This window comes from Mytilus edulis, chromosome 7 (genome assembly GCF_963676685.1).
Source record: "Mytilus edulis chromosome 7, xbMytEdul2.2, whole genome shotgun sequence".
NCBI lineage: Eukaryota > Metazoa > Mollusca > Bivalvia > Mytilida > Mytilidae > Mytilus > Mytilus edulis.
The window spans coordinates 10,635,214-10,662,913 of record NC_092350.1 but is presented as its reverse complement, the minus strand read 5'-3'; the positions used below and the strand labels follow the sequence as shown (position 1 = coordinate 10,662,913).

The 27,700-nt window shown below is 32.6% G+C and overlaps 1 protein-coding gene across 1 annotated transcript in view; it reads right to left on the bottom strand.

Annotated features, from left to right (window-relative positions):
• LOC139529917 (low-density lipoprotein receptor-related protein 4-like) overlaps positions 1-27,700 on the bottom strand; it is a 65,782-nt gene that overhangs the window by 8,011 nt on the left and 30,071 nt on the right. Inside the window, exons 10-37 of the mRNA XM_071325887.1 lie at positions 25,964-26,161; positions 25,319-25,511; positions 24,650-24,900; positions 23,668-23,820; positions 23,247-23,369; positions 22,603-22,854; positions 21,723-21,953; positions 21,099-21,255; positions 20,314-20,531; positions 19,163-19,339; positions 17,916-18,250; positions 17,449-17,636; positions 14,768-14,969; positions 14,155-14,344; positions 12,790-12,915; positions 12,032-12,169; positions 11,273-11,531; positions 10,388-10,773; positions 9,737-9,874; positions 7,990-8,167; positions 7,349-7,461; positions 6,902-7,007; positions 4,272-4,366; positions 2,839-2,987; positions 2,195-2,339; positions 1,870-1,983; positions 1,568-1,631; positions 500-561 (exon numbers count right to left, since the gene is read on the bottom strand). Coding sequence (XP_071181988.1) covers positions 500-561; positions 1,568-1,631; positions 1,870-1,983; positions 2,195-2,339; positions 2,839-2,987; positions 4,272-4,366; positions 6,902-7,007; positions 7,349-7,461; positions 7,990-8,167; positions 9,737-9,874; positions 10,388-10,773; positions 11,273-11,531; positions 12,032-12,169; positions 12,790-12,915; positions 14,155-14,344; positions 14,768-14,969; positions 17,449-17,636; positions 17,916-18,250; positions 19,163-19,339; positions 20,314-20,531; positions 21,099-21,255; positions 21,723-21,953; positions 22,603-22,854; positions 23,247-23,369; positions 23,668-23,820; positions 24,650-24,900; positions 25,319-25,511; positions 25,964-26,161 — 4,941 coding nt within the window. The remainder of the gene's footprint in view (positions 1-499; positions 562-1,567; positions 1,632-1,869; positions 1,984-2,194; positions 2,340-2,838; positions 2,988-4,271; positions 4,367-6,901; positions 7,008-7,348; positions 7,462-7,989; positions 8,168-9,736; positions 9,875-10,387; positions 10,774-11,272; positions 11,532-12,031; positions 12,170-12,789; positions 12,916-14,154; positions 14,345-14,767; positions 14,970-17,448; positions 17,637-17,915; positions 18,251-19,162; positions 19,340-20,313; positions 20,532-21,098; positions 21,256-21,722; positions 21,954-22,602; positions 22,855-23,246; positions 23,370-23,667; positions 23,821-24,649; positions 24,901-25,318; positions 25,512-25,963; positions 26,162-27,700) is intronic.

Sequence of the window (27,700 nt, the reverse complement as noted above, 5' to 3'; positions counted from 1 at the left end):
TTGATGCCACTGGTGACATCACTACTGGATCACACCAAGGTGTAATTAATTCCATTTGATGCCACTGGTGACATCACTACTGGATCACACCAATGTGTAATTAATTCCATTTGATGCCACTAGTGACATCACTACTGGATCACACCAAGGTGTAATTAATTCCATTTGATGCCACTGGTGACATCACTACTGGATCACACCAAGGTGTAATTAAGTCCATTTGATGCCACTAGTGACATCACTACTGGATCACACCAAGGTGTAATTAATTCCATTTGATGCCACTGGTGACATCACTACTGGATCACACCAAGGTGTAATTAATTCCATTTGATGCCATCTGTTTTTCCATCATTTATTCTTACCCAGAATAAATATTATGCTTTCTATCAAATGTTAGTAAAATTTGTAGATTTCACTGTATCACTAAATCAAGATAAAGACATTTAGATAAGAATTTTGAACAAAATCTTCCTACCGACATAAAACTGATATTTACCAGCTTGTGGAACACTCTTCGGTTTCTCACAAATTCCATCTTTCTCGTCTTCATCTGTACACCTATAATAACCACATCATGTTTAATATCAAATATTCTTAATGCTTTTATTTTTAATATCCATCATTTGGAATTGATAACCATAATCATTTTAAATAGGTTTCATCAGTTACATAAGGTTGTTAGTTTTCTCGTTTGAATTGTCATATAGGGGCCTTTTATAGCTGACTATGCAGTATGGGATTTGCTCATTGTTGAAGGCTGTACGGTGACCTATAGTTGTTAATGTCTGTGTCATTTTGGTCTCTTGTGGAAAGTTGTCTCATTGGCAATCATACCACATCTTCTTTTTTTATATTAGATACATGATTTTTCAATAAGATGTATTTTGATTTGAACTAGAGTACTCTCAGCTCTGCATCAAGTTGTTTGTTTTCTCGTTTGAATTGTTTTACATTTGTTTATTGGGGCATTTTAAAGCTGACTATGCAGTATGAGTTTGTCATTGACTTCTATGTCATTTGGTCTCTGGTTGAGAGTTGTCACATTGGCAGTCATACCTCATCCTATTCTTCTTATTATTTTCATAATTAAAACAGGAAGGACATATACAAACAATTTACAATTATGGTCCGTTGAAAAGGTGAATATCTAAAATTGTCAACACAAAGAAGGTTATTTCAATGAGGGTGCAGCTTTTAACTTTAAAGAGTTGACAATTTTGGATATTCATCGATTCTAAGGGGCCACAATTGTTTTATTATACTGAACTAACAGTGGAAGGTCCTTTTGAACACCGACTATAATTTTTTTATGGCTGTCAGTATAACGTGAACGCTGCCGTTTTGTTTATTTCATTTTCATGGGAGATAACTCGAGTGCAAATCTAGACACTCAAATGTTATTTGTTGGTGAATAATAGGGTTATTTACCACTGGTGTAAATTTTAAGGGTTGTTCGTCCCTTGCAATTGAATGGAAAATTATCTGAATTATTCCATGTCACGTGATTATGTGTTATCCAATAGAATTGTTTGTAATATATGTAAGGTATAATAAAATAACTTACTCATCAGCATCAGCAGCATTATATCCAGGAATTTGGTTCTCCATTCCCGAGTCTGTTACTGGATCTACAATATGAATATAAAGTCTAAGACATGTGGTAAATAACCATTACGGAATCAAACAAACAGGATAAAACACAATATATATTAATGAGCAGAAATTTAATTCTTCTTTTAATTTCAATTAATAAATCCTTAATGCACAAAGAAATTGATCAAACTTCCTTTAAAACCAAAATAAATAAAATATTTTCAGTGAGACATGTATAATTAATTTCATAAGAGTTTCTATCCAAAAACTTACATGTATGACAAGGTTCTTGTGTAGTTTTATCAGGACAGGCACATGATCTTCCCCTGGGTCTAGCAAGACATAGATGACTACAACCACCATTTCCTATACTGCACCAGTTTGTTCCTGTAAAAAATGATCAAATAAATTGTTTCACAAATTTGGTACCAAGCAGGGGCATGTTTTAATGTAATTCAAGAAATGGATGACACTTAAATACCAAAAATTAAGTTGATAGAGAAAAGACAACATAGTATGAATAGATTATATGTACAATTAGATTTAAATACCATGCATATGCAATCTCCTTTAAATGTATGAAATAAATATAACTGACCACTCTGTCTATCTTTAGCCACCACTACGATGTCCATCAGTCCCTCTAAATGTCTCTGTATGACGGCACGATCTTTTCCTGTAGTTTTATCAGCTCTTTCTATTTTCTCTGACTGCCAATCAGTCCAGTAAATATGAGGTCCATACTGTAATATAACAAATATTTATTTTCAAAATATATTGAAAGCAAAATCTTAGAACATAATATCAACATGTACAATGCAGCTAATATCTGAATATACAGTTTAACATGTGTTTAATTCAAGCTTTATTTTCCATAATAAAAACATAAACTTGAGAAAACATGTGCATTGATATTTGTAATCAATTTTGTCACAATCAAGGTATAATGTCAGAAATCACTGAAATATTTCTGACAGTATGCAATAGACTATTGTGGGACATTACAGTACTTGGTACAACAAACAACATTTCTGTCAAATCAGTCATGAACTTTAAAATAATGAGTTTCATAATTAATCAGTGTTTAATGAGATCAAATTGAGTTGGGACATAATTTATCAACATGGCAGGATTTTGTGCAACTGAACTTGACTTTTAAGGGCCTTAAATGCCAATCGACATGAAGAGGATAGGGGAAGTGAGGTGTTCTAGTGGTTTCTATCTTATCTAATATCTACTCACCACTGTAAGACCAAATGGATGAGGGACATGATTAATCAATGTAACACGATTCTGTCCCATCAGATCGGAAGTCTCTATCTTATCAAGTCTGGCATCAACCCAGTATAATCTTTTTGCCTTAAAATCTACTGATAATCCATTGGGAAAACCTGAAAGAAATAAATAGCAGTATTTTGAAAATATCTGCCTTAACTAAAGTTGGTATATCAAATACATATCAAGTGTATTGTTTATCAATAAAATGTGAAATTTTTTTAATGAAGATTACATGACATTAACAAAAATTCCAATTGTTTTGTTGAGCATCTCTTTATGATTTGGTGTTTCAAACTATCCTTGAGCTCTCATTTTCAACTTTTATGAAGAACAAATATGGCCCGAGAACACAGTTATTTCGTAGTGCATTTCTTTTAGACCATAAATTCAAATTAAAAAAATCGCACCTGGTCTTTCTCAAAAAGATTTTTACAGTGTAGTGTACTACCAGTGAGACAAATAATATCAAAATTATAGAAACTTCTACCAGCCCTTACTCAAAATATTGACAATTCTGTGTTAAGGGGGTGTAAAATTCAGTTTGACAGCTTCAGACGTGATAAAATTTGACCTTTTTCAACTGGACCAAATCACTACTTAACATAAAGATTCAGCACCCAAATTTTTTTAACATGTAATTACATCCCCCTAATTAATATTTCAAGCATTTAATATCAAGAAATAAATTGGGAAAGTGTATTAAATAAAACATGCAAGTTATACACTATATATATATTACATACTATCTTTTTTTCCAGAATCGAAACATTAATACATACCTGTGAATTGCTAATTATATTAATCATAAATCACTATTCTAAACTGGTAATTTCCAAACCAGGAAGAGATATTAATACAATAATATAAAATCGATAACTGCAAGTGTGAACTATTTCCGGAAACTTTTTCTTTCCAAACAAGCTAGATACACATATTGATAAATTAAAATTTCATATATATACTTATTTATTTACGGTTGAAAATGAAATATTTATAACATAGATTAGATAAATTGTAATGTTTTATTGTTAAACAGAGAGAAATCCTGGATTTCTTGTTAAAACAAAGATACCCTTCTCTAGAATGCTGGACTAGTGAAGTAAATTGTTAACAGCAAGCAATATATTGTTGAATAAAAAAAAAAAAAAAAAAAAGTTATACACTGTTTACACTAGGGACTATATTCGTTGACAACGAAAACCAAAGGACGATAACTGTGTCCTTGGACCATATGATGCGAAAATTCTACTAAATTTTTTTTTTCAATTCTACCATCAGCATGGAATATCAAAACTAACACATTAAAATACAGCTATATTAGGCAAATTAAGTTTCTGGAAATTTTGAAGTGTTTTTTTTTATGACATTGCATGTTTTTGACAGTAGAGAAGACCTACCTAGATCTGTTTTGATAATAATTTTCCTGTTGCTACCATCCATATATGCTTTCTCTATTTTAGGTGGTGATCCCCAGTCTGTCCAGTAAAGCAATCTGTAATTCAATAGGACTGTGATCATCAAAAAAGTATGGATTCTGTGATAGATTGATAACAATCCATTTCATACTGGTAAATATTGTAACAAGAGGCTGTCACAACGACAGCAAACCGGATTTATTAACATTTATTTGTGTCCTGGCAATATCACAAGAACCATTACTGATGAATGGTGAAAGTGAAAATCGTCAATATCAAATTTGACCTCCATTTTGTCATCAGTATCAACATATTAAAATTTGAAAAGCTTAGATTGAATGGTTCATGAGTAAATGCAACAACCTGAATGGAAACGCCATTTTATGATCTTTCAAGAACCATAACTCCTGAACGGTAAAAGTCAAAATCGTCATTATTGAACTTGACCTCTATTTTGTCATCAGTAACAACATATTAAAATTTCAAAAGCTTTGGTTGAATGGTTCATGAGAAAATGCATGGACACGACGGGAAAAACCATTTTTCAATCTTTCAAGAACCATAACTCCTGAACGGTAAAAGTCAAAATCGTCATTATTGAACTTGACCTCCATTTTGTCATCAGTAACAGCATATTAAAATTTCGGAAGCTTTGGTAGAACAGTTCATGCATAAATGCACGGACACGACTGGAAACTCCATTTTTCAATCTTTCAAGAACCATAACTCCTGAACGGTAAAAGTCAAATTCGTCATTATTGAACTTGACCTCCATTCTTTCATTAGTAACAACATATTAAAATTTGGGAAGCTTTGGTAGAACAGTTCATGCGTAAATGCACGGACAACTCCATTTTTCAATCTTTCAAGAACCATAACTCCTGAACGGTAAAAGTCAAATTCTCCATTATTGAACTTGACCTTCATTTAGTTGTCAGTAACAACATATTAAAATTTTAAAAGCTTTGGTTGAACGGTTCATGAGTTAATGCACGGACAACATTTGATTGCCGCCCGCCCGCCCGGCCGCCCGACTGCCCGACCGCCCACCCGCCCGCCCGGCCGCCCGCCGTAAATCCCCAAATCAATAACCGACATTTTTGTCACAAAAATCCGGTTAAAAAGGTTGTAAAGGGTTACATGAAAAGTTAAAATAAATAACAGTTCTATATCAATAACACTAAAATTACTTTTTGGCCTAGTTTTTAGAGCTTCCATTAACAATCCTATTTTTTTACTATATTCTCCATCTGGTAAAGTTCTTGTTAACTTTACTAAACTTACAACACTAAACCCCTTTCTAACATATATCAAGGATCTCCATGGCCTGTTTAATGATGGCGCCCTGCCATCGTTCAAATGTCTTGCGCCATCGTCAAATGACTCGCGCCATCGTTCAATTGTCTTCCGCCATCGTTCAAAACTGTGATCGTTTTAATAGCCTGACACCATTTTGTTAGCAATTATAACTAAATGCATGTACTTGCATAACCCTCAGGCTTTTTTTTTTTATAGTATAATCCAATACAGTTCTAACGCCTGAGGGATATCCGGATTAAGATCGCTCATCACTTGTACCTGAGCTTGGATCAGCTTGTACAGGTAGATCAACAAACCAGACAGGAGAATAGATAGACGATTCATTTGTCGATTAATTTAACTAAGTTTCCGCAAATGCTTATGATAATTCAGATTAAATAAATAAATTAATAAACCAGTTACAAAGTTTAACAAGTCCAACACATGCTTTTATTTTGACTTACGCAATCAGCATCCCTTTTTTAAGAAGTACAAAATAAGACGTAAAACAGTAATTATTATTTCATTGAAAATAACTCGAGTACTGCTGTATTGTAACGATAATATAGAATTACTTTAAAAGTTAAAAAGCAAAAACTTTTAAAATTTCCTGTAAAGAAATATCGTATCGTAATTCTGAATTCATTTCGTAGTTTACAATCAAATTGATAGATCCGCGTTTCCGGTTTCTATTCAGACTCGAAAGGTGCATGTTGCATTGCATCGATTTGCTAGATAAAGTCATTAAAAACCTTTTCATTTGACAACATTTGCTTTACAAATCTTTTTAACCTTTTACACAACCCGTACGACTCGTTTTGTCATTGCTGCAACCAGTCATACTGGTAATGGGAATTTGACAGTGTCCGTGAACAATAAGCTCCCCATGATTTTTAACCCCCATAACAATTACCGAAAATAGCAAGAAAACTACATGGGTACCTTCGTGATAGCTATTGGTCATTCTCGACTAAGGGAAGGGAGGGGGCATGAGGGCTTGGCCTTTGAAGGGTTACAAACGACAATTATTGAAAATATATATACTTCTATATATATAGTATTTATAATGAAAATTCAAATAAATATAATTTAAATAAGCAATGAATTAGCATGTTCACCTATCCTTATATAGAGGGATGAAATACTTTCGATCGCGCTACACGGTACGGCGTAGATACAGTTTATGATGGTGAAAGTTCCTCCATCGTTCAATTTTCATCCATGGAGATCCCTGATATATCACAGTCAAGTCTATTGAAGATGTATCTCTTGATCCGTCCAATCAACTTGGTAATATTAATGACAGTACTAACCCTTTCTGGGGATACAAGGCTATAGCTCTTGGTTCATCTAAATCTTCTGTGATCAGAGATTTTCTGTTTGTTCCATCAGTGGATGATACTTCTATAACATCACGACCTGAAGATAACAAAAACATGTCCATAATACAACAATGGTAGTAATTACAACTGCAAACTGTCAATCTCAAAGCCTGGGCAATGACCTACATGTTCCTGCGTCTTTTGGCCATCACTGAAGACCTCTCATAGCTCTTAGGTATCATTTTCATTTACCCTTTACATGTATCTTATTTCATTAAAGATATAGGAAGATGTGGCATAAGTGCCAATGAGATAAGTTTATTTGAGCAACATTTTTTAAAATGGTTAATAACTTTACTTACAATAAATTGACATAACACTATTTCATGTACCACACTAGTCTTATTGCAATAACTATTGTAATCATTCGGGATATACCTGTATCTGTCCAGAACAAATTATTAGCAATCCAGTCTACAGCCAGTCCATCGGTTGTCTCTAGATTCTCTGATACAACAGACTGTAAACCTGTACCATCTAAATTAGCTCTTCTGTAACAAAGAAACATTCAAATTAACCCCTATCCTTAACTTATCAATAATTTCTTTAAAAATCTCCTAAAGTACAGCTATCTAAATTAATATCTAAAATAAAATGTCAAAATAAAACAAAAATTTTCCGTTGATTTTTGTGTGTTTTTTGCCATGCATGTAATGATTTTGTGTCATGGAAGGATAACCCTGGTCCCATTTCCTTTGTTTATTCTATTATAACCATATCCATCAGAATGTTAAAATCAACTTTTGTCATGTAATTTATTTTATCTGCAACACATGAAAATCAAACTAAGGTAAAACTCTGAGAAAGGATACATAATTGTCAATTCTTTTAAACCAAATATAATTTAAACCATTATTTAGAAGACAAGACAATTCTGGAATAAAATATCAAAAACATTTTTCACTTGATACAACTTTCCAAAATTTCTTAAAATATTTGTTATAATAAAATTTCAATACCTTATTGCAGATTAAATATAACTAATTGAAAGAGTGTGGTAACAAAAGGGAGATAACTACCTGACAACATCCAGATGAACATCAGTAAAGTACATCTTCTGTTTCTGGTAGTCATAGTCTAGTGATATAACATTATGGAGATCAGACATAGGAAGAAATGTATCTGTAAAATCAGGAGTATCCAATGATATTCTCCGTAAACTCCCTCTACTGGCAAACAACAGGTACTTGCTGGGCACTGAAACAGATAAACAGGATATGTCACAGGATTCAGGCAGGATCAAGTCATTTATCCTGATTTAGCATAAGTTCTCGTAATTTGATTGGCTGACTTTGTCCTAATAAATTTCAGTACAATTTTTTATTATGTTAATTGGAATTATCTCCCTTATACCATTGACCTGATAAAAAAAATTGAGTTGCTATATCATTGTATATAGTCCAAATACTTTTCATTTTTTAGTTTGAGATTAAATATCTAAATATAATTGGTTGATATTGTCCTAATAATTGAATTTGAATATAACAAGTTGTAATATAACGTAAACTGTTATCACAGAGATATGTCTCGCCTTTTTGTAATTTTGATTATTCAAATGTTGAAATCAAAATAGCAATACTTTAACATCTTACACAAGTTATGTAAATATTCAAAGTCAATGAACCATGACTGAGTTACACGGCTAAACAATCTCCATGTAAATGAGATGTGCCAATGCTAATACAACTACATACCAAATACTTTTGACTTATAATAAGTTGTTCCCAAACCTAAATACAAACATTAACTTGAAAACTGTAAAAGTTTCAAAGTCAACGAACCATGAAGAGAGGGTGGGGTTATATAATCTCCATGGAAGCAATACTTGCAAATGCCAATAAATTTGCATAACCAAATAACATTGACTTAACATTAGCAGTTCATCTTGAACTGATATAATCACAAACTAATATATGTAAACTAAGATAAGTTTCAAAGTCATTAAACTGTGACTGAGGCGCAAGGGCAAATATTCTCCATGGAAATGAGATGTGCCAATGCTTATACAACTGAATACCTATTTAACATTGGCCTACCACTAGTGGTTCCCCATAAACTGACCTAATCACAAACTAATACATGTAAAATAAGCAAAAGTTTCAAAGTCAATAGACCATGACTGAGGGGGCTGGGCCAAATAATCTCCATGAAAATGAAATGTGCCAATGCTTATACAACTGCATACTAAATATGATTGACCTACCACTTGTGGTTCACCACAAACTAGACCTAATCACAAACTAATACATTGTTGACACCGTCACCATCACCGACGCCGGAAACAGCATACCTATGTCTTGCTTTTTGACTCCATCAAGGCGAGACAAAAACCAGTATAAATTCTATACACAGTGTGCAATTGTACTAATACAGAATTTATAGGGTCAATAAAATCATATCAGATTTTGCTTTGCCTCACCCTATTTGAATTTTATTGACCCAATCAATTCCCATTATAGGATAATAGCACACTGTGTAACCAATAGACTGTGGTTATAAAAACATTGAAATTTCTTAAATTGCTTGGTATTCTTTTAGCATGACAAGACTAACCTAGGTAAAAAATTAACAAAAGAAATTCTATTTGATAAAAAATAAATATTTAACAAGCTTATAAATGATCAGTGATTTGTCAATTTAAAGTCCAATTTTAAATATAAAGAAACAATTTTTATTGCCATTAAGTATAAAACAGTTATACAAGATATTTTCATTGTAGAATTAGATTGTGCAAATAGAGGACTGAACTACTGGTACCTTACTCACATGTTAAGCAAGTTTTTCCATTGTGTTTGAGCTGTAACCCAGTTGGACAAGAACATGTGATTCCACTATGATTTGGTAAACAGAGATGACTACAGCCTCCATTATTCTTACATTTGTTCTCTAATTTGTGTAGGTCATCTGTATGAAATAAATAATTGTTAAGATTGATGTGACAAATTGGTTTTATGGATTTTAGTGATATTGAATATTTACCATTTTTTTTATTTCATGATAATGGTGTCCGAGAAAATAAAAACTTGTATAGTTTTGGCCTGAAATTTGCGCTTAATCAAATATATTTCCAAGAGTCTTAAATATTCAGAATCAAACCATTAAGAACCTGTATACTTTGATAATATATGGCAGAATTTGTTTTAAATAATTCCTTTATATAGGCTTTATGGAAATATTAAACTATGCAAGAGCTAAATTGTGTCCCTAAATTTAGAGCATTGCATTAAAATGTTGTGCTTTAGCAAATACACTTCTATCCTGAAAATCTAGCAAGACATCAGATAACATACAAAAAGTCCCATTTTATGTCTTAAATATGAAGTCAAACAGGTGAAATTATGCCTCTGACTCATGATTGTCTTTCTAGATCTGTCACATCTTTGCATGTCAATTGCATTGTAATAACAATTGACTTACCATCTGGTGACCTGATTACTGCTTGTAGATCCATCAGACCTGGTAATGTTCGTCTTATGACTAATAAATTACTTCCTGTATCCTTGTCGGCTTTAAATATGGCCATTTTCTGCCAGTCTGTCCAGTAGATATGTCTCTCAGTAATGGTCAGTCCATAGGGATGATTGACGTTAGAGATGATGACCCGACGATTACCGCCATTTAAATCTGACGATTCTATCACTTCCATTTTAGCATCAGCCCATACAATTCTCTGTGATTGTTTGTCAATGACAATACCATTAGGCCAGCCTAGATTTTTATCTACTAATACTGTCCTATTACTACCATCCATATCAGCCCTCTGAATCTTAGGGAGTTTACCCCAGTCTGTCCAGTACATATACCTGTTAAAATAATTATAGAAGTTTTCAAATATTGATGTCATGACTTGAATTATCTTTAAAGTAATTATTATTTGAGTCCTAAACCTCATTAAATTTAATAAATCAAAAGTTTTAAAATATTCAACTGTGTATCTTATATGTCAATGTTTTACAAAGAAAAGTTTTATAATCTATCAAGAAACTTACTTGCAAAACATGGGATTAAAGATTTCATTTAAATTTTACATCATTCTTTATTTTATATTTGGGTTCAGGTCAAATGTTGATGCTTCATGATCACTTGACATTGATTTAACTTAGCATAGTATAGTATAAAAAAGTCTACTGTTTTGGAAATAATGAAAATCTAAAGGATTAATAATAACACTTTATCTATATCTCCATATTCAGGGAAATAAAGTAAAAAAATTATTCAAGCAATGGTAACGCATAAGTTTAAATTTCTTGTTTAAAGTGTCTTCCTTTTGAGCTACATATATTTTAATAAAACTTTTCTTACCCCTTTTCGTAATACAAAGTCAAATCTCTAGGTTTATCCAAGTTATCCCATATCAACACTTTTCTCATCCCAGTAACCAAGTCGGCTACTTCAATCCGGTTTAATCCAGTATCTGTCCAGTAAATCTTGCGACCAATCTCATCTACAGCCAGTCCATCTGGTGTGTCCAGTCCATGTTTTATAAACTGCTCCACCTGAGATCCATCTAAATTAGCTTTCATTATCACATCTAGAATTGTATCTGTCCAATATAGCTTCCCTGAATTAAAAATAAAATCATTAGCATGAAGTTTAATTAACTGAATTTGGTAACCAATATATTCAACTGACGCTTACTGTACAGGTTAACTTTTGTTCTTAGAGCCGCTTGGAAAAAAATATAAACTGTCAAGTCATAAGTTACCCATAATTAGCACAAAAAGATGTTTTGAAAATTTGTAAATCTTAAAAATAAACTGTTGACACAGAGATATATCTCACCTGTATGTAATTTTGATAATACAGTATAATGCAAATGTTGAAATTACATGGCAATACTTTAGCATTTGAATTATGCAGAACCTCTGAAGTCTTTGGATTAGACTATTGATCATATTTAATGTTACCAAATCAATAATTAACATTTTATTATTCAATTTCAAGAAATGAGCACCAATTAAGCAGCCATTAATTTTTGAATTTTTGAAGGAAGATTGACTGATGTCAAATATTTACAAATAGGGCACAGATCCATCAGAAAGTAGAAAAGACAAGATTTACCTGCAACTCTATCTACACCTATAGCAATAGCATTTCTGATTTCACCAAGAGGTATCACTACATCAGCTACATAATTAACATCTAATGATATCTTTCTGATATCTGTTCTCCTGGCAAACACAATAAAATTACTCATATCTGTAAATAGAAATGTTGATAAACATCATTATCAATCTAGGTTTATAATAAAACTTCTTCAACAATAGAAACATGCAAATTCAATATATTTTAAAACAAATGAAAGGATCACATGATTATTTTCTTATGTCTTTTCTTCTTTTTTTAAATTTGAGTTTGATGTCAGATTTTTGTTGTCTATTTTGAATCCTCCTAAGCTGTCTACACTGAAGGCCATTTGTAGGTGGACTCTGGTGTTGATAGAACACCATATAGATGTAGAATTTTTATTGAATTTTTGAGTTGTTGCATTGTTGTCTCATTTTACCCTATATCTCATGTCACTATGTTTTGAATAACTATTTCAACACCTGCTTATTACATTCTTTCTTTGTCAAACTGAATATTTAATATATTGAGTTGGCATCCCACACGTTTTTGCCAATTTTACAATTTCAGCTTTTTTTCCTTAATGTGAACAGCACACATATTAATGATGAATGAGAGCATTATAATTCTATATTACCTCCCCTTTTCCTACTACTGGCTATGTCTTCTTTTCCTTTAAAAACAAAGCAAAATGCAGATTGACAGCTTTTGAACTCCCAAAAAACCATGAAGACAATAACACCCATACCTACCTTTATTACAAGTCCTTCCATCTGGTGACATAAGTATCCCTGTAGGACAGACACATGTATACCCTGTTGTTGATATCAAACATAAATGACTGCATCCACCATTGTCATTAGCACATGGATTCTTTCCTGAAATAAGGATGTTAAAATTCCATTTCAAAATATAGTTTTATTACCTCATTTTTTTATGTGTTTATTGATAAAGATAAATACTGCAAGACAGGTTGCTGAAGTAATTGACCTTTGATTACCCAGCATTTCCTGTGATGCTTAAACATTTAAAAACAGTTCTTTAGTTGAAGAGTAGCCGCAGTTAATTGGCGATTTGATAGTGCCAAAAACAGTAAAACATATATTTGCTACCATCAAATCTAAATCAATGCCAGCAAATTTTCAACTACAGTACTGTTATCCAAAATCTAATGCATTACAAAAAGAAATAATGAGTAATTCCATGAAAAATGAATTTTGAAATAAAATCAAATTCTGAAACTTCATGAACACAATTGATGCATAACATCATGACCAAAGGTGATATGTATGAAAATTACCAAACTAGGGCTGTTTCTTTAAACATAAATGGTACCCAGGGAAGGCACTTTAAAAATGGGGTAACCACCTATAGAGGGGAAATAAAATTTCACATACATTTCCACTATGTAAAAACATCGGAAGACTCCCATCCATAAATGGTACCCAGGGAAGACACTTTAAAAATGGGGTAACCACCTATAGAGGGGAAATAAAATTTCACATACATTTCCACTATGTAAAAACATCGGAAGACTCCCATCCATAAATGGTACCCAGGGAAGGCACTTTAAAAATGGGGTAACCACCTATAGAATGGAAATAAAATTTCAAATACATTTCCACTATGTAAAAACATAGGAAGACACCCATGCATAGTTGAGATTTGGAAGTGTCTTCCCTGGGTCCCATGTATGTGTTTATAGAACAGCTCTTATCACATTACTTCATATTTTGATTAAATCACATTGAATTATTTTGATTAACAAACATTTGATTGCTACAATATCATCAAAAATTAAATAAAATTGAGAATGGAAATGGGGAATATTCCAAAGAGACAACAACCCGACCATAGAGCAGACAACAGCAGAAGGTCACCAACAGGTCTTCAATGCAACGAGAAATTCTCGAACCCGGAGGCATCCTTCAGCTGGCCCCTAAACAAATATATACTGGTTCAGTGATAATGAACACTTCAAAGCTATTTTTGATGATATTGTAGCAATCAAACGTTTGTTAATCAAAATAATTCAATATGAAGGCTCACTCATTAGGTTCAATATGTCAACTGTGCATTTGAAAGTAAATTCTAATGAAAAATTTGATTATATTTACCTCTAGGCTGTGGTTTATAAAACATTTTGATGTCCATCACATTATCAAGCTGCGAGGCGATTACTTCACGTCCTGATCCATTATACTTGTTTGCAGAGTAAACTCCCTTGTTTAACTTGTCTGTCCAGTAGATGGTGTCTTCAAACAAAGCAATGCCAAATGGTCGTGGAACATTTACAGATATAATTATCTGAAAGAGATAGTATATATATTTGTAGTTTCAAGGATTTAAGCCACATAAATGTAGTAAAACTGTTGGAATCTTACTTAATTTAAAAACAGAATGTTAGGATATTTTCTAAATGTGTTATTGGTGTGCATAATAGGAACTTTTCTCAACTTCAATCTGTTCAACAGAAATAGATTTGTTCATGTGATTTTGCTAAAAAAAATTGATTCTTACTAAACAGTCTGTAAGCATGACATGGTAAATTTGACAAATTCTATTACACAATCCCTCAATCTTTTTGACTTGATCATTCTGCTGTGTTGCCAGCTTACATGTCTTTCTGTATTGTACACCTTGATAAGTTCTAGCTCCTACATCTTTCCAATACAGATGCTTTTCTGCCTGTGAGCATATGATGTTACAATTGAGATGTAACCTATTTACCTGTCTGTCTGTACCGTCAAACTTGACAGATTCAATTACACTCCTTCCTCCATCTGTCCAATAAAGACGTTTAAGTTTCTTGTCCAGTGCTAGACCATTGGGCCATGTGATATTGTTACTGATCAGAACCTGTCTTCTATTCCCATCCATTCCTGCTCTCTCTATCTTAGGTCTACTTCCCCAATCACTCCAGTACATAAACCTACATAATACATTAATAAATGGAGAAAGTGTCAGATGACCCTTGTTTGCAGGTTATAAAGGGACATAACTCAAAACTGTAAAAGTGATGTCACCCAAATCTAATTTAATCAGTGTATTGCTGTAATAAGCATTGCATGTTAGAGAATGGAAACCAACTTCAGGATGTATGTAAAAATAGACAGAGGGATGAACATAGGGACAAGGATATCACTAAATGCCCCCTCCTCTGCAGAGGGGGGGGGGGAATATGAAATTGTGAAATTAAAAACAAAATCTCACAATTATCAAAATAAGCCTAACCAGATGCTCCGCAGGGCACACCTTTATACGACCGCAGAGGTTGAACCCTGAATGGTTGGGGCAAGTATGGACACAACATTCAAGCTGGATTCAGCTCTAAATTTGGATTGTGATTAAATAGTTGACACAGCATAGGTTTCTGACACAGAATGAATGTGGTCTAATGAACTTAAAATATTTTTTTTGCCTTTGAGCAATTCACTATGCTGTTGAATATTAATCCTCTCAAAAAAATGTTTGAAGAAATTTTCTTTTTATTTATGAAATCTGAAATGAGAAAAATTTACCCCCCCCCCCCCCCATTTTTTTTTCACATCCCCCTTTCCCTTTTTCTAAAACTGATCTCAATTCAAATTTCTAATGGAGTTTGCAACAATAACTACTCATTTAAATACATCATAAAATATTAAAATGTAAAATAAAGTGCTTGTTATCACTGAATTGTAAAGATTGTTTTAATTTATCAGTTGGTAGTAAAAGTGAATATACATTGTATATTGTATAAAACAATAATTTAAGTTGATTCAACTACCATTCTGGACAAAGAAAGATAACTCCAATTGAAAATTTCTTGCTATTGCACAATATTGTGCAATTAGATATTTCTTGCTATTGCGCAATACTGTGCAATTGAAAATATTTGCTATTGCACAATACTGTGAAATTGAAGATTTCTTGCTATTGCGCAATACTGTGCAATTAAAAATTTCTTGTTATTGCACAATACTGTGCAATTGAAGATTTCTTGCTATTGCTGAATACAGTGCAATTGAAAATTTCTTGCTATTGCACAATACTTAATATAATAATTTTGGATCCTGATTTGAACCAACTTGAAAACTGGGCCCATAATCAAAAATCTAAGTACATGTTTAGATTCAGCATATCAAAAAAGCCCAAGAATTCAATTTTTGTTAAAATCAAACTTAGTTTAATTTTGGACCCTTTTGACTTTAATGTAGACCAATTTGAAAACAGGACCAAAAATTAAGAATCTACATACACTGTAAGATTTGGTATATCAAAGAACCCCAATTATTCAATTTTTGATGAAATCAAACAAAGTTTAATTTTGGACCCCGATTTGGACCAACTTGAAAACTGGGCCAATAATCAAAAATATAAGTACATATTTAGATTCAGCATATCAAAGAACCCCAAGGATTCAATTTTTGTTAAAATCAAACTAAGTTTAATTTTGGACCCTTTGGACCTCAATGTAGACCAATTTGAAAACGGGACCAAAAATTAAGAATCTACATACACAGTTAGATTCGGCAAATCAAAGAACCCCAATTATTCAATTTTTGATGAAATCAAACAAAGTTCAATTTTGGACCCTTTGGGCCCCTTATTCCTAAACTGTTGGGACCAAAACTCCCAAAATCAAACCCAACCTTCCTTTTATGGTCACAAACCTTGTGTTTAAAATTTCATAGATTTCTATTTACTTATACTAAAGTTATGGTGCGAAAACCAAGAATAATGCTTATTTGGGCCCCTTTTTGGCCCCTTATTCCTAAACTGTTGGGACCTCAACTCCAAAAATCAATCCCAACCTTCCTTTTGTGGTCATAAACCTTGTGTTTTATTTTAATTGATTTCTATTCACTTATACTAAAGTTATTGTGCGAAAACCAAGAGTAATGCTTATTTGGGCCCTTTTTTGGCCCGTAATTCCTAAACTGTTGGAACCAAAACACCCAAAATCAATCCCAACCTTCCTTTTGTGATCATAAACCTTGTGTCAAAATTTCATAGATTTCTGTTTACTTAAACTAAAGTTATAGTGCGAAAACCAAGAAAATGCTTATTTGGGCCCTTTTTGGCCCCTAGTTCCTAAAATGATGGTACTAAAACTCCCAAAATCAATCCCAACCTTCCTTTTATGGTCATAAACCTTGTGTCAAAATTTCATAGATTTCTATTCACTTTTACTAAAGTTAGAGTGCGAAAACTAAAAGTATTCGGACAACGACGACGACGACGCCAACGTGATAGCAATATACGACGAAAAATTAAAATTTTTGCGGTCGTATAATAATACAACAGTGATGAACTTGTTAAAAACCTCAAAAGTCTATATATAATTTAGTAATAATAGGTAAATATAAATTATGTACAACCAAATGTGGGAATCAATTATCTTATAAATAAATAAATAAAAGACTTATTACCCTTCCAAAGGATCTACAATGATGTCTCTAGGTTTATCCAGACTTGTAGAGATCAGAATACTCCTCATACTACCATTCAGATTGGCTACTTCTATAAAGTCTGTATCCTGGTCTGTCCAGTAGATCTTACGACTAATCCAGTCTATAGCCACACCTACTGGAGACTCCACCTGGTTTCCAATGACAACCTGTCAAATATAATTACAATTAAATATAACAATGACCATAAAATATATGCATATGATAAATGATACTGTGAATTAAGAAGTTTTAGCGATGTTTAAAAACTTTTTATTATAGCAAAATTTGTGAGGCTAAATAAAAAAAAATATTTTAGATTTTGATAGCATTATTTGAATGAAGAACTTCCTCTAGTTATAACCGTCAATCTCTCATTTTTCCTATTGTTAAAAAAAAGCAATAATAAATGTACTAAACAATTTAGTAATTTACAGTAATGCCTTTACCTTCTCATGACTGCCATTCCAATGTGCTCTTTTGATGACATTGAGGTCTGTATCAGTCCAATATATCATGTCATTCTTAGCATCAAAATCAATCCCCACGGCACTCAGTACTTTATTGAGGGGGAGAACTACATCTGTTCTGTCAGGCGTGTCTACGCTGATACGTCTCAGATCAGACATGGTGGAAAACACCACAAAACGATTCATACTCTCAACACATGTTCTGTTATCCTTCTTCAGATGTTGTCCTGTTAGACAAGCACAGCTGTAACCATGCCAATTTGGCAAACAAAAATGGCTGCATCCTCCATTGTTTTTACCGCAGACATTCTTCACTGAAATAAAATTATACTTTACTTATGTGATCTATATCCATTTGCATTACAACACAACAGTCATATATCTATTACTTACATTTTCATCTTTTATGAAATCATGAAACGTAAAAGTTCATGTTGAAAACACTGTCTTATATATATCACAATCTTGTCTAAAATCAATCTTCTAACATGACGTTCTTCAAACGCTTTCAAAACTGTGGTAAAATATAAATAAAATGTTTGTGCTGTTCTGAAAATAACTCCCATGTTATATGCATTTTCATGAATGAGCTATGATGTAAGAATATAAGCATTTTACGGGAAAGTACACGCTTGTGAAACCGAAAATCATCACAACAAGGAAACCCAAACAAACCATGCTAAAATCTGTTATAAGTCTTTTTTTATATAAGTAAAATAATCATTTAAATTCATCCAAACCTATCAAAATATGTTATTGTAAATAGTTTCAGCATGTCATTTATTCAGTTAGCTGCATTGTTTTACGTCAATTTAATATATAGTGCGCTTATTTACTGGAATGGCAAATATCTGCCTTCACTTACAGTGCTTTGATTCAAAAGAATAGCCATACTTGTCCTATTTGAATTGAAATACTTCATGGGGGCTTGAATTTATGCTGATTTTACCACGAGTTTGCCCTTTAAGCTGACTTTACCCCTCGCTGTCACTTGTGGTATGATATTTAGCATAAAAGCCCAACCCGTGGTAAAATCAGTATAAATTCAAGCCCTCATGAATTATTTCTTTATCATCACTGAAGAATCATGAGTAGATCTATGACCCTACAATTTGTAAAACCTGAAACAATAAATAACTCTGTGACCATTAAATCCTAAGCATGACCTTAAGTATCCCTTCCCTTTCAGTTTATTAACTTTACCCAGGCTACAATAGTGTACTTACTTGTTGGCTGCCTCTGAGGATGGAATGTATGTATATCCATGGGATAATGAAGTCTGTTATGTACAGTCTCTACATCGTTCCCAGTGAACTTGTTAGCTTTGTTTATACTTTTTGTATTCCAGTCCGTCCAATAAAGTTCATCTTCAAATAAGGTCAAGGCAAAAGGATGTGGCAATCCTGAAAATAAGATAATTAAAAAATAAATAACAAACAATACACCTTGAATTAATTGTTGTTGCTAGCAAATGTCTAGTTGCTATTATCAGAACAGGAAACTTTTAAAAATTAACACAATAGCTAGGATTGGACAACATGGCTGAATAGTGCAAAATAGGACTGTTACAGGAAAACTGGTATGATGGAAAGGGACAAAAATTTTGCCTCATAACAGATTACCTCCAGACCTACGAAGAGTTGTTGCATCATGAAGAGAGTATGTTTTTCTCATATAGCTTTTATATAGCGAGTCTTGTAGTTATCAGTGTATTCTTACTTCTATGATTTCTTAAAATTGATAATGGAAATGGGAATTGTGTCAAAAAGACAGCAGCAACATGAAAAGCATGAAGCAAAGATCTGAAACAGCTGAAAGGCCACCAATGGGTCTTCAACGCCTTACCTTTACCAAGTACAACCTCTTGTTCTCTATAAATTCTTACCTTTATAAAGTAGAGCCCCCTTGGTATTTATAAATTCTTACCTTTATAAAGTAGAGCCCCCTTGGTATCTATAAATTCTAACCTTTATAAAGTAGAGCCCCCTTGGTATTTATAAATTCTTACCTTTATAAAGTAGAGCCCCCTTGGTATCTATAAATTCTAACCTTTATAAAGTAGAGCCCCCTTGGTATTTATAAATTCCAACCTTTATAAAGTAGAGCCCCCTTGGTATCTATAAATTCTAACCTTTATAAAGTAGAGCCCCCTTGGTATTTATAAATTCTAACCTTTATAAAGTAGAGCCCCCTTGGTATCTATAAATTCTTACCTTTATAAAGCAGAGCCCCCTTGGTATCTATAAATTCTAACCTTTATAAAGTAGAGCCCCCTTGGTATATATAAATTCTAACCTTTATAAAGTAGAGTCTCCTTGTTATCTATAAATTCTTATCTTTATAAAGTAGAGCCCCCTTGGTATCTATAAATTCTCACCTTTATTAAGCACAGTTCTCCTGTTAGAACCATCTAAATCAGCACATTCTATAACATGATGTTTAGCATCAGCCCAGTAAAGTTTGTCTGTGGTATAATCTATAGTTAGACCATTAGGCCAGAACAGTGATGTGTTAGCAATAACATTCCTATAACTACCATCCATACAGCTACTCTCTATCTTAGGTGTACCTCCCCAATCTGTCCAAAATATGGATCTGAAAATATAACAATAATTATTGATAATTTGATCAGTTTACTTAATGATTAGGCAGTAGAAAATGTATGTCCCGTATAGCATTGTGAGAGGTGTCATGACAGGTTCTCTCTTCTGCACAAGTAAAGTATTTCAACATGCGTGAGATGCTATTTTGTATGCCATTATATTGTAATATTAACAATTAGACAATACTACCAGTAGTCTAGTACTACTTATCTAACATTGTTTCATATCCTGTACAGGCTGCTTGTGAGGTCTTTCAATTTTTTTTATTTGATATGTCAATATGTATGATATTAAGCAAGTAACACTCAATCAATCAAAAACTGTGGATTCATTTATTTTTGTGGGTACCAATTTACATAGATTAAGGACAATTTACATGTTCAATGATATTTAATTTGTGGTTTTGAGGAAGTTTGCATACAAGCCTATGGAAAATTTGTTATACATTGAACATTTAATTTCTTGGTTCAACTGCACCCACGAAATCCATGAAAATTGGTATCCAACAAATAATAATGATTCCACAGTATATGCTGTCAAATTTGATACATTCACTGACCTATTTCCAGGATGAGCTACAAGTGCCCTTGGTTTCTCTAAGTTCTCCCATATCAACACTTTACGATAGACTCCATCTAAGTCTGTCACTTCTATTGTAGATGTTCCAGCATCAGTCCAAAACAACAGATCGTGGACCCAATCTACAGCTAGGCCTCCTATAAATAAAAGATTATATAAATATTTAAACCCAATCACTTCCATTTTCTCTTAATTGTTTGTGTCTCAAGAAAGCATGCTTATTGGTATATAAGGCTGTACGGTGACCTATAGTTGTTAATGTCTGTTTCATTTTGGTCTTTTGTGGATAGTTGTCTCATTGGCAATCATACCACATCTTCTTTTTTATATTACATCTACTTCATTTGAACTTTGGTTGATCGCTGTCGCATTGGCAATCATATCACATCCCCTTATTTTTATATGGGGTATTCTGTTCTATTACAAGATGACTATGAGGTAAATGAACACTGTTTGGTTACAAATTCTCAATCTTAAAATTTTTAAACAAATTAAATGTTTCTCCTTTTCCCTGATCATAACTTGCCAGGACTCTGTATGATTATAACTAACCAGGACTTTCTATGATTATAAATTACCAGGACTTTCTATCATTATAACTTACCAGGACTTTCTAAGCCATACTGTACAACTTCTTTAATCTCACTACCATTAATATAAGCTCTCTTAATCTTATCTAGAGCCACATCAGACCAGAACACATAGTTCTTATCTATATGAAAGTCTAAAGCAATGGCGTTCTGTAAACCTTGAAGTATAGAATCGTACTCTGACTTATCTGGTAGGACTCGCCTGATGTCAACACGGTTGGCAAAGATCAAATATGCTTTCCCACCTGAAATATACATTTTAAGTTTTTATTAATTCCAAAAAATAACATAAGCTGCAATTAAATTCATAAGTTTAACTTTCATAATGTTGCTATTCTTTGTTTTATTTAATACTGGCAATTCAAAGAGTTTAAGAGAAGGAAACATTCAAAGAGTTTAAGATAAGAAAACATTGCATCCATTTGTCCAAATGAAAGAAAGATATGTCATTCTAGTAATTTCATTGCAGCAGTTTGACTCATACTTGATTCTGGGATTTTTGACAGCAAAGATTCTGTAGTCTTCTCATATCAGAATACTTTTTTGAACAAAGAAATGTTACCATTTCTTCTATTTTCTTTAGTCTTCCAACCACATAAAACCTGTACAGAAAGGCTGTACTAGGCTTCAACAAACACATTTTTCTCGCTACATTGAAGACCCATTGGTGGCTTTCTGTTGTTGTCTGCTCTTTGTACGGGTTGTCATCTCTTTGACAAATGTCCCATTTCCCCTCTCAATGTTACATTAGTTTACCTTACAGAAGCTTTACAATACATATTTAATTGTACCCTGATATCAGTAGATACAGCTGTTAGAAATTTGCACAAGATTTTAACTGGTATCCTGGTATACCTACATGTATCTAAAAAGTAACCACCCTGGTCTACCTACCATCAGCTTTACAGCCTCTGCCGTCTGGCTTTAATGTGTAACCATCAACACAATAACATTTATATGTTCCCGGCACATTTGTACACTTTTGACTACATGTGCCTTCAAAGTTACATTCATTTATATCTTTACAGTTCCTCATGTCTGATTGTAGATAATAGCCCGGGAAACAGTCACATCTTGCCTGCTGGCCAAATATACGACACGTCTGCTGACAACCTCCATTATCTTTGTCACAAGTGGCTGGTAAATCTATTTATAGAAAAGACAGAATTTGTTGGTTTTGCTGAGTTCCATATATTGTTTTTTCATCAATTATTATATATGAGGCTGAAAAGTTAATACTATATAAAGGGTACTATTCAACAATAATTTAGGTTGTTGGGCATTTGTATTTCAATATTAAATCAAAAAATCTGTTGATTCATTATAATTTGTGATATAATGGCTTTTCATGGATTGAGTGTGTATATATTCCTGTTTCATCCAACTGTTTTTGGCTGCATATATAATATAACTACTTTTCCTTAATTTGTTTTAAAAATTAAACAATTTGAACATTACTGGTACAAGTTGTTTTATTGATATATTTTTATTAGTCTAATACTTGTAAGAGACTAGATTTCCCTCTTTTATATTCTTACCACAGTCTTTCTCGTCAGAATTATCTCCACAATCATTCTTGCCATTACATCGTTTCTTGTTCCCAATACAAAGATCATTCTCACAATGGAACTCATCAAATCCACAGTATTTATTTCTGTCTCCTGAAATTCAGAGAACAAAATACTCAAATATCTTAAGACAATACATTCCTGAAGTATTAGGGAAATTTGACAGCTCCCTTCTATGATATCTGTTTTATAATGGCAGTCTGGTGCTGATAATTGACAACCCTGAATATGTCACAATTATGGGAAATTTAACATGAATAATTCTATAAACCAATGAATATGCTCAGTTTCATGAAGTGACCGGTATTTAGGCAATTTGACATTAATTGTTTCCATTTATTTCCACAGCCAAACATTTCCCATGTCCAGATATGAATGTGTTTGACCTTACCTTTTATAAGTTTGACCTTGATAGCTTTGACATCCATGAACATGCCTAGATTCCTGCTATGATGTTTCAATATGGTGACTTTGTTCTTTCCCGTCCTTTTATCACATCTATTTAAAGATGTATCTTTCCAGTCTGACCAGTAAATATGGTTACCTAAATACACAAAAAACAAGTATAAAGTGTGTATATGGTTTGGTGTCATAAATTTATTTACTAGTTCTATTCCTATCTAGATTGTATATTTATTAATCCCTTTCTTAGTAAGTAAAAAATTTTCAACTGTAAAAGTATTTATTTTATCTGGATTTTATTTGATTGTTTCATTGAATCTGAATCTGGTTTTTTTTTTCTCTAATTTTTGCGCTTTTTTCACACTTCTTGATTGGTGTGAGAAAAATATTTTTCTATACTAATGAAAAATCTGTTCTTGGCAAATGATTGATCGAAATTTAACTGTGACATTAAATGTTCTTGGCTTCTTCTGAATAAGCCTATTGTGATGTCATAAAAACAGGTGACTTTGCCTAATGACATCACATAAAAAGTACACAACTTTCTTTAAATCTTTGAAAAGGAAGGATAAAATTCATTAGAGAAACAAATTTCACCACTTTAACTCGTGTATTATGATATTTCTCCTCTCTCGCCAGTTGAATTTTAATTATCTAAAAAGCTCAGCAAGCCTTTAAATATTAAAATTTAACTGTCTCGAGTGGAGAAATATCGTAACACACATGTTGCAGTTGTGGAATCTATATTTATTTATTGGCCTTTGAATTTATGGATTCCATCAATATCTGACAAATCAAAAATCAAAAGAAACTCCTCCTTTATCAGTAAGCTTATCTGAAAAATGTTGGGAATTTAAAAGGCTAGAGATTGTTCACTCCAAGCTAACATTTGGCACAATTTTGTTTCTATTCTGTTTTGTTGTGATCGAGTTAACGAATGTATGAAAAAAGGAATATACTAAAGAACTTACCAAGCAAACTCAGCCCAAACAAATGAGGTATATCAGTTGATATTACAACCTCTCTGTTTGAACCATCCAAATTAGCTCTTTCTATTCTTTGTTTCTTAGCATCTCCCCAGTAAAGCTTCCTGTCTGCCAAGTCTAATGCTAGTCCATTAGGCCATTGAATCTCACTGTCAATAAGGATTTGTCTGTCTGTTCCATTATATCTTGACCTCTCTAGTTTAGGTTGTTGACCCCAGTCAGACCAATATACAAATCTGAAATTTAACACAATTCATTAGTCAGTCTTAAACTACAAGACAACAGTTTATATAAACAAAAGTGTCTTACTTCTAAAATTCGAAGATGCTACAAATCAGTTTCCCTTTTAAAATGCTTTGGGGTGAACATTCTTAAACTTTTTAAATTCAAACATATTGTAGTTTCATAAAATTAACTTTTCCTTGTAGATTATAATAGTACAAGTACTTTTGGGTACTATCATATATAGATAACGCCTACATCAATGTGCTTGAACTTATTTTCTCTCTCTTTCTACTGTATTATTCCTTAAATATTTCAGTCATCTATACAGGAGAGTGGTCTGCTATATTCACATTTCTAATCAGCCCACAGAAATATCCCTAAATAAGCACAGCTTAGAAATGTTATACATCAGTTCCATGTTAAACTCACTTTTCTACTGGGTCCACTGCAATATCTCTTGGTTCGTCAAGATCTTTAGACAGGATAGTAATCTGTTTGGTACCATCTAGATTTGCCTGTTCTATCTTATCAGAGCCTGTATCTGTCCAGAATAAAACTTGGTTGATCCAATCTACTGCTATACCATCAGATGACTTCACTTTGCTTGATATTATTTTCTGACCTTTGATAAGAAAAGATTTGTCCTAATATTATACAAATAGGTCCGAGACGACAATTGTCATCCCTTGATTTTCGTTGTCCACAAATATAGTCCCTAGTGTTGACAGTGGGTTACTTGCCAATATTGATATATCACCTGAGTTACATATACTTTTACTAAAGTATGTGGGACATCTGTTATTTTCAAAAAACAAATGACCCTGGTTTTGATAACAATATAACTTCTTAAACTCGACTACAACTTACTCTTACATATATGGTTAAATAGTAGAAGAGATATTTGAAACCATAAAAATTCTATCATCTGACTTGATTTAAAATGTGGAAAAAGTCAAATGTTTTCATGGCCAGAAATACTGGCTACCATTTTTCAACAAAGAGTCATTATTGTCATTTTTGTTCACAGTGTAAGAAAAGATGAGTATTAGCAAGAAGGGGAGTTAACTATTGTACCTGAACCATCCAGATAAGCTGCACTAATAGTGTTGAGATCCTGGTCACTCCAGTAAATCATGTTACTTATAGGGTTGTAATCAATGGCTATGATCTTCTTCACACCTTTCAGTGGTATCTTAACATCGGGATAGTTAGGCATGCTCAGTGCTATCTTCCTTAAGTATTGTCCCTGGGCATAAATCAGAACCTCCTCACCTGAAATAAGTTAAATATGTCAATTATTTGATATGATATAAACACCAGTCTCATCTAAGACAAACATATTGAATTGTTTTACATTTGTCATTTCAGGGCCTTGCTGACTATGCAGTGTGGACTTTACTCATTGTTGAAGGCCATGCAGTGTGGACTTTACTCATTGTTGAAGGCCATGCAGTGACCTATGGTTTTTAATTTCTGTGTCATTTGGTCTCTTGTGGAGAGTTGTCTCATTGGCAAGCATCCCACATCTTCCTTTTTATATGATGAATGAAGGACCTGAATATATGTCTTTTAAAAAATTGTGCACTGTGGAATCATCATTTTTGCAGTATACCAATTTTTGTGGATTATGTGGTTTATTTTATATATATATGTAAACTTGTCAATTTCCCAAAATCTAATATCCACAAAAAAAAACCCACATTTTCTTCTTTAACCACAAAAATAAATGATTCCACAGTAAATGTATTGTTGTCTTCTTGACATGTAACCTAATCTACTAGTTCCACAAATCAACATTTCTTCATATGAAAATGTATAAGATTCTATTTCATTCAACAACTACTCAATTATTTCTTAATAACAGTGTTCAATCCAAAAATTTCTCATAACATCCTGGCACAAAGGAACATTTTAAATAAGATCATGATGCTAAAAATGAAACAACTATTTGTCTTTTTTGTTTGCTTTAAAGAACTAGAACATGAAAGTAGGTAAAATTTGTATTGAAATCAACACCTTTGATAAAAAAAAAAATTATTGTGTAATCTTTAAAAAAAACTATTCAACACATTTAACTGTAGCCTATTTTCTTTGATAAATAATTATGTAATAGTATGGTAATTCTATCATCAGTCTGTCATCTTGTGTTTCATGTTCTGTCATCAACATCACAAGTCTTCTCACACAGATTAAACTGTCTGTATTGTATAATACTTAATCTTTATAAATCAGTAGAGAAATATCATCAACAAGACATCCTCAATGAAAGCTTATAACAGATGATTCATAGCTTAGTCTTGTATTATTTTAATTTTAGTTTCTTGTGTACAATTTGGAAATTAGTATGGCGTTCATTATCACTGAACTAGTATATATTTGTTTAGGGGCCAGTTGAAGGACGCCTCCGGGTGCGGGAAATTCTCGCTACATTGAAGACCTGTTGGTGACCTTCTGCTGTTGTTTTTTTCTATGGTCGGGTTGTTGTCTCTTTGGCACATTCCCCATTTCCATTCTCAATTTTATTATTATAATTTATAATTTACCATTTTTTTCTACTTCTTAAGTGTATTATAACTCAGGCAAAAGAAATATCTTATATCCTCAAAAGATTCAGTTTTTGGCAAATAAACCTTACAAAAATATGATTCAAATGAGGGATTATTCTACCATACTGTCAATACAGAAATGATATAGTTTTATGTCATAAACAGCTACTGTTTAAATCAAGAAAATAACCAAAAGGGACATGATGGGGGTAATAAATGCATTGCAAATCCCGTTGGATTAGTGAACCCAACCCATGCATTATGT